General features: G+C 39.4%; 1 protein-coding gene across 2 annotated transcripts; it reads right to left on the reverse strand.

The window, feature by feature from the left end:
- Positions 1-536: 536 nt before the first annotated feature.
- Positions 537-9,539, reverse strand: RB195_007369 (uncharacterized protein; the record flags this gene model as incomplete). 2 transcript variants are annotated; one of them, XM_064180956.1, is made up of 11 exons in its annotated part: positions 537-733; positions 1,770-1,885; positions 2,095-2,182; positions 2,967-3,026; positions 3,086-3,156; positions 3,448-3,524; positions 5,092-5,150; positions 5,275-5,366; positions 7,100-7,170; positions 7,262-7,367; positions 9,481-9,539. In XM_064180956.1, the coding sequence occupies 11 exons, from the start codon at positions 9,537-9,539 to the stop codon at positions 537-539; spliced, it is 996 nt and encodes a 331-aa protein (XP_064037786.1). The 2 variants fall into 2 exon arrangements, with proteins under 2 accessions (XP_064037786.1, XP_064037787.1); XM_064180957.1 differs by lacking the exons at positions 7,100-7,170; positions 7,262-7,367; positions 9,481-9,539 and adding exons at positions 3,582-3,647; positions 5,533-5,648 and having other exon boundaries at positions 5,275-5,468.
- Between the last annotated feature and the right edge of the window lie 2,390 nt (positions 9,540-11,929).

Raw genomic sequence — 11,929 nt, forward strand, 5'->3', positions numbered from 1 at the left:
GCTTCATTTTGTCATTTTGATCCTACTATAATTTCCCGAGGAGTGGATATGAGAATAGTCGCACAAATGGTCTATTTCGTAGCACTGAAATTTTGGAAGTGAAGAAGTTCTCTTCCTTCAATTCACATCTGCTCCCTATAATAAAATACTTGTATGTTTTCAAATTGTTTCTTTGATAATTCGAGGACTGATAACGATTTCGCAGCCAAAGGTAGTAAAATTTCATTTTCTCCCATCTTAACAATATACATGAGATACAAAATATCCATACAGAACAAGGATTAGCTTCGAAACAAACAGAATGAAATGCCGATATCTGAAGAAAGGAAAGGCACAAGGATGCTTCGAGCTTCTTCTTCTTATATAAAAACGACCCCACTAAGATTTACTCCAAATTCTTTGAAAGCGCTACCCATTTGGCTAGATTTGTCCAGTAAATGTAATAAATAGTGTGTCGTATTGGTAATATAGCAATAATAACAACATTCTAAGGAAATAATGATGGCAAAGAAAGAACAATCAAAGCCGTGTCGGCGTTATTTGTTTGGCAATTGATTGTCTTGGTGCGGAGGGATCGTGGCAGTTGGTGTGAGCAGATCAACACATTGATTGTCCTTGCACGAAAAAGCGTGACCACAATCTCGTGGCGCCCACGTGCAGAACCGCCCTGTTACCTTATGGCACTGTCCGCCCTCACAAGCTTCTCCCAGTTGACAGACACGTCGTTCACAGTCTAAAAATCAACGTGACGAGTGTTGTCTTGATTCTTACAATTCTGCCTGAGGGTAGGGGCATTTTGAAAACCGAAAATCCCAACGTATGCTTGAATACTGGCTTTTCCAGAAAGGTTATGAGGGTAGGAGCAGTTCGGGGTTTTGCAATTCGAATCAAACCATAATCTCTCCAGAAAGATCCAGATTCATGCATACGTTGGGATTTTCCGAACAGGAGATCGTAAAATGGTGGGTAGAAATAAGAGAGGGTCGCAAGGAAGAGGGTGAATAAGGAAGAACTGGATGAGAAGGGGAAAGGAGAGAGAGGAAGAAAAAATGTGAGGAGAGCGGGAGGGAAATGAAGAAGAATGGAGAAAAGGATGAATTCGATGTGCAATAGAGCTCTAAAGTCTTGTTCTCTGAGGAAATAAAAAACACTGTACGGGATTACTGAGAATGAGAGACGAATTCTAAGCGAAACCCAACTCCTCACAGGGAGAAAAACCGCTTAATAATGCAGTAAACATGGTAAGCCATAATCAACAAAATAAAAAAAAAACTACGAGGACAATGAAATTAAGTGGAATTTCTCGGAATGTTAAGTAACTACTTAGAAAATGCAGTTTTTTTTCCGAAAATATTGATTTTATTTTCTATAACACGTCTCGTTACACCGAAGTGGATATATACAATATCAGGAAAGCCGCATTTTGCAAAGAAAGGAAAAAAAGAAAAGAAAAAAGACAAAGAAAGAATAGTCTTTGAAACAGGAGCAAAAGAGCATCAAGGAGAAGCATGGTTGGAGAAAACATGCTTATAGTCGGGTCAAAACGATATGAAACACAGACAGTTACGCAAGCGGCGCGGTGGAGCGTAGCGGTTGGAGCCGTGGTGGGACCATAGCGAACTGCAGAGATGGGTGGCGGTAGCGGGGATCCTTACACGATCCTAACGGCTACGCTCCACCGTGCCGCTTCGAGCGCAACCGCTTACGCAATTGCATCGTGCTTTATGTAGTTTTGACCTACTATATACAAATTAGTGAAAGTTGCGTACCGTTTCTTCTGCAGTGTCCGTCAACGCACGTGTAAGGTCCGCTACATTCAGCTACGCAAGGAAGTCCTTCCATAATACGACACTCGCCTAGACGACACGATTGGTCCGCTGGACAGCTGAATAAGTCTCTTTTTTTTACCAGAGAATAAAAATAATTTGGAGACGCAAAATCGCATACTTATCAGGAGACAAAAATGTGTCTCAGCTAAAAAAGCTAAGGTTCTGTGAAATTCTCGAGCCGATTTCAGGATGATTATTGGAAAATCACAATTTTCGTAGTATTTGGAAATATTTGAAACCAATAAGGAGGATGTACTACGCTTACCTAGCTGGACATGGGTCAAGAACACAAACTCCATTCACGCAAGCGGTTCCACCGCGGCAATTTTCTTCTCGACAATCCACTCCAATCCCTGGAAATTAACAAATGGGTTCTTTTTTTCACGATTTAACTTCGAGCTACATTTTTCTCTCGTTGTTCTCCATAATCTACTAACCCGTATACGAATACTCCACGTGAAATCCGTACCACCTCAGATTCGTGGGGTGATGCCTTTAATTACATTTATGAACTTTTTTCTTGCAGGGAGGCGTATTTTGTGCAGAAACGCACCCTATCCCTAGAAAACTGCCCGGAACATACGGCTTCGAGCGTACTTTTTCGGCGCATGCACAAGGCTGGCGCGCTCCAATCGAACTCCTTGTGGAAAAAGTACGCTCGAAGTCGTATGTTCCGGGCAGTTTTCTACGGCAATTAGGAAGAAATGAACGGACTTGCTCTTCTCTCAATAATCTACGATCCCGTATACGAATACTCCATCTGAAATCCGTGCAACCTTTAAGTTACAAGGGTTTGCAAAAAGAACGAAGAGATGCTATTTGAATCCAGGGATCCTTAAAGAAATAACGAGCTCCTACTAGTGAGACTAGTCAATAATATTATTCTGCGGTTTATTTGTGTATCTTAGGTGACGTATCTCTTATGTTTTGTGCAGGATAACATCAGGATTGACAATTATTTGACAACTGATGGTAGGAATAGCGAAGAACTTTTGTATACTTTTAATACGTCGTCTTCAAGACAAGAGAGTTCTTCAAGTATTAGGATTTTATTAGATTATTTTATTTTAGATTATTATTATTAAGTTTAGTATTAAGAGAGTTCTAAGAAGAAGAAGAAGTTCTTCAAGTACGAACCGTTCACACATTTCCCATCTACACAGTAAGAACCTTTACCGCAGAATATCGAAGTGCATTCTGTAAAAGAACACAGATGAATTTCAATGTGGAGAAAGATTTAAACACGTTCCACTCACGAGTATTAGGATAACATTGTCCATGATGACAAATTTCGTGTGGTTGACAGTTACAGATCGGTTCGGGAGTTCTGAAGAACAACGATGAACGTTATGATTTAGAAATTCTCCACTTTTTTATCTGGGCACGAGCTCAGGAGAAAAAGAAACCAACTCTTTAATCAATGAGAAACAATTTCTTTAGGAAACAGACTTAGTAACTATCAGAGAAAGCTTCTAAAGCACAAAACACTTAGGTAGGCTTCCATAAAAATTCCGCTTGCCCCTTTTTTTGGTGGCAGCAACGATGCTCAGATTGATCATGATGATAGCGGAATGTTTGAGGAACAAAAACAATATCCAAGTAAGTTTTTAACAACAACCTGATACGGCATCGATTCGATCGACAGTCCATGTCCGGTCCACAATCTGCATGTCCCAAGCAGAACGTCTCGGCTACCTACATAACCATACATATAGAATAACAGAATAATAGAATCACGAAATCATTGCGTACATAAGTCGGAGGCGTTTTTGATAGCGACCAAAACTCAAACAATGAAGAGGAAAGAAGAGTGCATCGCTGTGATCAACGATCAGCTCTGCCACAATCCGTGCGGATTTTGACCTACGTGGTTAGGAGGAGGCTAGATGGAGTTGGACCCTACTTACTATGTACTAGTGGTACAATTCTACTGCACGACAGTCCGCTAGTACCAGTGTCCACACGTCTATTAAACTAACTATGTCGACGGTATGTTATCTTCTGTTCCTTACTTTACTCTCTTATTGAATGGCAACTTGTGATAAGGTGTTTAGGAGAACACAACCCGCATGCCTTTGTCTTCCCAGGTTCCGATGAAGAAGACCACGTCGAAACGTTAGCCGAAATAAGGTGGCTTGGTTACGTGCTCTACTTGAACCGAAATGAAGGGAATCGCTATGCCAAGATTCGAGCAGAGTCAAACTTGTGAAGGCATCACCCCACAGACCTGGGGTTTCAGGTGGGTTATGCCTATATGGGGTCGTGGATTGTGGGGTGTTTTCTTTCATCTCTCCGTGAATCAGTGCAAACGAACGACCTCAGAACGCTGTTTCTTACGACATCCTCTATTCCAGCGCGCCACCCTTGCGCCTCCCCCCACCCTCGCCTGCGATACGTCCGAATGGGTTCTCGACGAATCGGAGATGGGGCGGGATGCAAACGTTGCGGTAGAAACAGTCATAGAAACAGCATCCCGGGGTCGTCCGTTCGGGATCACCCTCTTCCCCACAACCTACGACCCCGTATAGGCATAACCCACCTAAAATCCGTACCGCCCTAGATTCATAGGGGTTTCAAACCGCAACCGTAACGCAGCAGTGATTGTAACGATAAGGCCAAAGACTGACAGTTGGTTCCGGGTTCCACCTAGGGCGAAAATAAAGAGACTGTTATCTTGCTCATATTCTCAATCACTCGATTTCCATTTTAGGGTTTGCATTTAAGCATATATTGAAAGGCTTGTGCAAATTTGTTCTTTTTTTACATTGATTTTGTGGCTGATCACCCACTCACTCCCATAACTATAGCAGGGTTAAAACGACATGAAGCACGGTGCAATTGCGTCCCTCGAGGCGGTGCGATGGAGCGCAGTGGTTAGGAGCGTTCTGGGACCCTTGCTAGCATCACCGATCACTGCAGTTTGCAATGGTCCCACCTCGGTTCTAACTGCTGCCTGCACAGCGCCGTTTCAAGCGCGTACGTAAATGCACTGTGCTTCAAGTCAGTATTGACCCGACTGTATGTTATTCTTTAGATAACGTAACACTTTACGTACTTTTTCCTTTGTAGAACGTCGATAAAGCCTATATCCATGAAATTCAACACAGATTTTTCACCGTTCAATGATGATGGTGTGACATAAACAGCAACGGTCATTTCCTACTAATCCATAATCGGTGTTTCTAGACTGCATGAAAAAACCTTTTGAAGAGAATAAAACGTGTTGAATATCCCGGATAAATTCGGGTATGAAAAAACTCACTTTAACGCAATCGCCATCACGGCACAGCTCGCCCTCAGCGCATGTAATGCCTAGACATCCTGAAAGGATAATTATTACAGTACTCTTTCTTGCTGTTTTCAACTGAATAAACTCTTATAATGAACTGAAGATGGGTAGGAATTCCTTACAAAATAATAACATTCTGGAATCCTCAAGACTTACTGTCAAGAACACATTGTCCATTCAAACATTTTCCTTTCTTTCCACAATCCGAGACGATACTGCGTGCTTGACCGTTCGCGGTGAGCACATGCCTGAACAAGTAATGTCGATTCTCCGGAGCGAAAATGGCAGTTTCCATAGCGAAAATAAAAGTGACGTCATAGCCAAGGTCAAGCGTGTGATGGCTTTTTCCCCTTGAAGGGGCATAAAGGGAAGAGGTTGCCAAGGAAGAAGGTTTAAAGGCAGCACACCACGAACCAGGTGGAGTAACCGTATACGGGGTCGTAGATTATGGAGACGGCAGTAGTTCCGCTCATCTCTCCCTGCATCATTGCAGACAGCCGCTTCCAGAATGCTGTTTTGTACGACAGCATCTATTGCAACGCTCCACCCCTTGCCCCGCCTCCGCCCTGCGATTCGTCGAAAATCAATTCGGACTGCCCCGATAGGCAGTAAGGGACGCTACTCGTGCAAGGGTGGCGCGCTGCAATAGAAGGCATCGTACAAAACAGCATTCAGAGGCCGGCTGCTTGCAGCGATCCAGGGAGAAATGAGCGGAACCACCCCGGTCTCCATAATCTACGATCCCGTATACGGATACTCCACCTGAAATCCGTACCACCCCAGCCAGATTCGTGAGTGTGCGGTGAGCCGTAGTGAATAGAGGATGGCATGAGGACCAGGACACTAGGACAAAATATTATATAGTATTAAATAATCACATGCATCACAAAATATTACATTAAATGACATTAAATAACTACATGCACCACAAAATATTATATTAAGTTTTAGGTGTAAGACAGTAACATCTAAGCATCAACATTTTGATTTGAAAATGTACAACGTGTCTACAAAGTGACAATAGTAAACAATAATATAGTAAATATGCGTAGACAATAGTATAGTGAATGTGACAATAGTATGCGTGTTTAACACACCACTGAGTCAAATTTTTGCAAAAGATTTACGAACTTGGAACTTCTCCTAGAAGACGAGAAATTCAATTATAAGTAGTTTTCATCAGTTTAAAAGTGGATTTAAGAGGATTTAATAGCTAAAAAAAAGCTCATTTGATCCTGTGCATGTCCGGAAGATCGGAAATTCGTGATAAGAGGACCGATAGAAATATTCTAGGTACCTCCTCAGAGAAGAAGATTTGCCATAAAAATAGTCATACCGATGTTTTTTGCAACCTCCTTGTTTTTTTTTTGAATTTCGATGGAAGAATTGGAAAAATTTTGAGAAAAAAAAATCGTGGGATGCTGCCTTCAGAGAGGTGGAATCATTGCCACTCATTTGCACTTAGTTGTCCATTCAATTAGCATTTCTACTCCTGAACCTCCTCCGACTACAAAACCAATATTTTGTAGTATATTAACAGTAACGAACTGCTACTACTGTTTAGAGTTGTTCGCCTTAAATGCATCTTCGAGTGGCTTCGAGCGTTCCAGCGCACTATTTTCTACAAGGAGTTCGATTGGAGCGCGCCAGCCCTGTGCACGCGCCGCATCTTTCGGGCCGTTTTTTATGGCAATTAGGAAGAAATGGACGGAATCACATCCCTCCCCATAATCTACTATCCCGTATACGAATATTCCACCTGAAATCCGTACCACCTCAGATTCGTGGGATGATGCCTTTAAGAAATTCCAAAATTGTCCATGCCGGTTCGCAATGAATTTGGATCTCAGGAGACACATACTTCAGTTCATAAATGAAATAAAATCAATAAGTGTTATGTTAGAAAAAGAGTTAGTGTACGCTAAATTTTGTAAGGAAAAAAAATACAACATCATGTCAAAGTATGCATCAAACTGCTCACCTATTGCACTTTATAGCAGATTGTGGATAGCATTTCCCCTCGACGCACACCGTTCCCTCAGAACATTCCGTCTAGAAACATAACTACAAGCATATAGAATAATTAAAATTGGAGGAACTCAATATTATTCCCATCCGAAGTGTACAACCACGTTTCACGTACCTCGAATCCGCAAACCATTGACGGGCTCCCACTTCTGCCATAACATTGACCTTCTTTACAAGTGTAATCGACTGGACATTCAAATTCACCGAATACTGGAGGACATCTGAGGTGGTAATGTTATATTATAAAAAAATAATTAATAATAATTATTAATTTAAAAATAGATAGTTCTGGATTGAGCAATCTAGAGTTCTTCAAAATTTAAAAATACTGGTCGACACAAAATCGCATTATCAAAATGTCTCATTTTATCTAATAGGGAATATCTTTCTGTACAAGGCAATATCGTTTTGATTCCTTAAGATTTTATTAATATCTTATGATTTTATTTATAATTTATGATTATTTTCAATTTTTCATTCTATGACAGTGTCAAATAGGGACAAAAAAAGCATTTTCTATGTTATTTGCTCTATTTTTAATTGAGACAATAAAATTCCATCAGATTAAGCAGTTAACCTACTCTCCGTTGTTGCTACTCCCATCGTTCCAACCTAATTTCCCCTATCATTCAGTAAGCTCGCCTCATACTGCTTATTTATGTTCTCTTCATTTTTCCACGTTTTTTTTTCGTTTTTTTAGGGTTTTGGTTTTTAAAGGTTAAAGGTCCCTTTATTACGCCCTGATCACGTCTTCTGTCCGACACACCTCTTTCATTTTCTGCAAATCACTACCTACAACGCCGCTACTAACTTCCGTCCGAAAAATCCGTCGCAAACCGTCGAAATCCTTGGCAGTAGGAAAAATTGAGATTTGGAAATAAAATGTATACTGCATACATTTTCATAACCACCCGTAATTTTGTAATAAAGCCGAAAATATAGACGTATTGTAAAAAGGCTGAGTGATCGTCGCCAAGTACTTTATTCTTTTTTTGTTCATTGACCTCCTTTTCTTTAAACGCCGCTCTCAAAATGGGTTATCAAATAGGCGCAACGGAGACCTCTTTTATCACAATGATTTCACATTAATGGAAGTTTTTTTTTTCAAATTAAACTTGATAATAAAAATTAGGTCCGACCGATCAGGATATTGAGTAGTTTAGAATTTCTGTTGGTGGTAATTTTTAAGGATTCTTAGACGTAGTGTGGGATGAGCTGTGCAATGTTAGAATCCACTTTTGAGGTAGAAAGGTTCCACTTTGATATGGTGTAAGGGAAATTATGTACTTCCAAAAAAATATACTAAATAGCAGAACTGGTAACTTACCAGTTCTGCTATTTAGTATATTTTTTTTGGAAGTTGATGCGAACCCTTTATGCGCATAAATTAAGTCCTAACATTAACCTTAGTGTTTTCATCTGTTTTCTCTCTCTCCCTCTCTCTCTCTGTCTCTAGAATAATGAGGAATTCAAAGATAAATCGAAAAAAAAATCTGGCGACCAAATGGTCTGTTGATGAATTACAAGTTTGTATCCTCTCCGTTGTCATAAACGATAGATGTAATTGTGGAGAAAAAAGACAAATGTAACTGCGAAGGAAATGTTCAGCATCTCGCTGGGTAAATCCACAGCATTGCTGCTTCTGAAGGCGATATTCCTCTAGTATCGCTGGAAGATCTCTTTCAATTCCTTGAAATTTCTCATTCATTTACGTTGTTCTCGGAAAATGCATGAATGACAAAGAAAATAATTGAAAATAAGTGTTGGTTCTTGTATTGTCGGTGTTCGAGTTTTGAACAATTATATACTGAATTATTTTTTTTTTAAAAATATAGGAAGTGATTTTAGGTAGGTTGTCAAACAGTAAAAGATTTCTACGTCAACCGATGTGCACCTCGAAACTAAACGTTAAGCATAAATAGAGTGAACTTGAGAAAATTAGGTACGTATAATATTAGGAGGCTGAATTACAAAAGAGGAAAAAACTTCAAACGACAAAGTAAGTCATAGTTCACTTAATTTTTCTTGGTTTTAACACTTCGATCAGGTTAGGAAAGAGCACATTTATTAGCCTTCGATTGTATACGTATTGTTTGCTGTGTTTGTGTTCTATTCTCTTTTTTTCAGCGTTACGACTGAGTTAATTCGATTTAGTTGTTATTTGTACCATTTATAATAGTATCTATAATAGTGTTTAGTTTATTCACCTGCAAATATTTCAACTAAGGTCAAATGTTTTATAATTTGATTATTTGCAGCATCGCTCAAACTATTGTAGAGTATCAATGTAGTCCAGAAGAAAACATAATATGGAATACGAACAGTTGGTCTCACCTTTCTGCGAGTGTTGAACCAACAGCGAGGAGAAGCGTAAGTACAGAGAGGACGTGCATTGCTCAAATAGGCAAGCGAAAGTCGTTTCGCTTGACCTCAATCTCATCCCACCGTCCTTTCGCGCAAATGTCCCCCCCCCCCCCCTTATGACATCGTTTGAGTGGATAGACGGAAGAGACTGGGAGGATCCTAAAAAAACATACGACATAGAGACATCACTGTTTCATCTTGAAAAATAAATTAAATTTTTGTAAATTGTAAATATTGAACAGCTAGGGGTTTTTTCACGGAATAGAAAGGCTTACAACACAGTAAGGCTAGGCATCTTTTTTGCTAATTTCCAAAGGTTCCGAAACTACAAAAAAAACTGACTAGAATCGAAGTTTTATTGCGGAAGTAAATTATCCATAATTAATATTAATTAATAAATGCATGTGGACAGGAGACTGAACGGATTTGTTCTGGTTTCTTGCTAGTCATTAAATCCCAAAAAAAAATCTCTCCTAATTTCTTTTTTTTTTACAAACTATTGTTTCCAGAGATGAAAGAGAGGGCTACAACGATACTTTCGAAGATTATAGTTTTAGTGGATTTATTTTAAGTATTATGAAACGAAGAATACGGAGGAAGAAGAGGGAAAAAATGTGTGAAATCACAGATGGAGGATGGGGGAGAGAACTGGGGAAAACTATTTCTATTTCTTATTTCTATTTCCAAGTACTTGTATACTTTTAAAATCTAATATTTCTTTTCGTACTATTAGTTACTAGAAAGCCCTGAAGACCGGCATAATAAGAATAAAAGATATCAAAATTACATAATCAAATAGAGCATTACAAATGGGATTTGTACAAGTTATTGAATCAGATGGAGCATGAAAAAATTTCCAGATAAATTACAAGTTAGGAACAGTATGCACGTAAGAAGTGGGCTTGTACATGACATTTAAAAAAGCACATTATTCTATAGGGTTTAGGGGAACTACTGAACAATAGAAGAAATTTGTTATCCTGACGATTTGAAGTGGGTCCTTTGTTTTCAGAAAATACGAAAAAAAATCTCTTCTCAACTAGCAACAGATGCGTTGACCAAGGCGTAATCAGTTTTCGAGGTCAAAATCCCCAATTTTGAAGTGCGAGCACAAACAGCCACTGTTATTTCTAAGCACTGCTTCTTCCCCATGCCCACTACTAGCTCCAGCATCAGTGGCCTCATCATCTCGATTGAATGCGGAGAAGAAATGGTGTCGAATATGCTTAATTTTGTCCACTTGACATTTCACTTTAATAAAAAACCTGAAACTAATAAGACTAAAAAAACTAGTATAACAGTACCTCACAAAGTGAGAAATTCTCTTTTAATAGATATATATATATATATTTGGACATATTCCTTATTTCTATTTACATCTCTTATTTTCTCAAAAAAAAGTTCACGGCCTATTCTTCAACGTGATGCCTTGCAACTGCGTAATCCTCTGCTCCTACACGACCAAGGAAGCATCCACGGTCTGGTCAAAACGACATGAAGCACGGTGCACTTGCGCAAGCAGCTGCGCTAAAACCGGCGCGATGGAAATAGCGGCCCGCATCGAAGTGGGACTATCACGATGAGAGCTAGGTCTTCTAACGCTCCCAACCACTACGCTTCAACGCATCGCTTCGAGAGCAGCCGTTTACGCAACTGCACCGTGCTTCATGTCGTTTTGACCCAATATAAGTTGTAGTGCTTGCGTAGCGTGTGTTCTACCCACATCACTACATAAATGACGCCTAATCTTACATGAATACCAGGTGTGGGTTATATGGGCTAGTCACCTTTTGTTCCTTAGAAGGACGTCTCAAGTCTGAGATAATTTCCCATCGTTTGTAGAAATTATCACTTTGTTCATCTGGCACCAGAAATATGAAGTTTGTACGCATTTACCTTCAACCCAAATTTTCTTCTCTTGGAAGCTTCCTTAAAATTCACGAATAAATTTCCCTTAGAAGCGTAGACTTCAGGAGGATATAGCAGTGATATACATGGAATCGCATGATAGACAGGAAATAAATTATTTAGTTTAAATAATTAAATTATTTGATTGTATTCAGTATTCAGTTGCAGTTAAGAACCCTTCTAACAACTCCGAAAAGGGCACATAAGGGATTTTTATGCTGGGAGGGTTTGCTAGTAACGGAAGTAATCGTCGAATTTCATAATTTAATTCAATTTTAAATAGGAATATCCTATTTCTTCCAAAGTCCGGAAAACTGTGTTTAATTTTAGATAAACTTGCTTGTTTAGTATTGCAAAATTATGCTGTTAACAGTTTTCGTTGTTTTGGGTCTATAGACTAACGATTGCACTACGCATCTTTTCTTCACGCAGTAATGTGTTTGAAAGTGACCGCTAAACTTTTTTTTTCTGAATAAGAAGTGTTCCAAATGATTCTATTCGCCTTACATGC

Source organism: Necator americanus, chromosome I (assembly GCF_031761385.1).
Source record: "Necator americanus strain Aroian chromosome I, whole genome shotgun sequence".
Taxonomy (NCBI): Eukaryota; Metazoa; Nematoda; class Chromadorea; order Rhabditida; family Ancylostomatidae; genus Necator; species Necator americanus.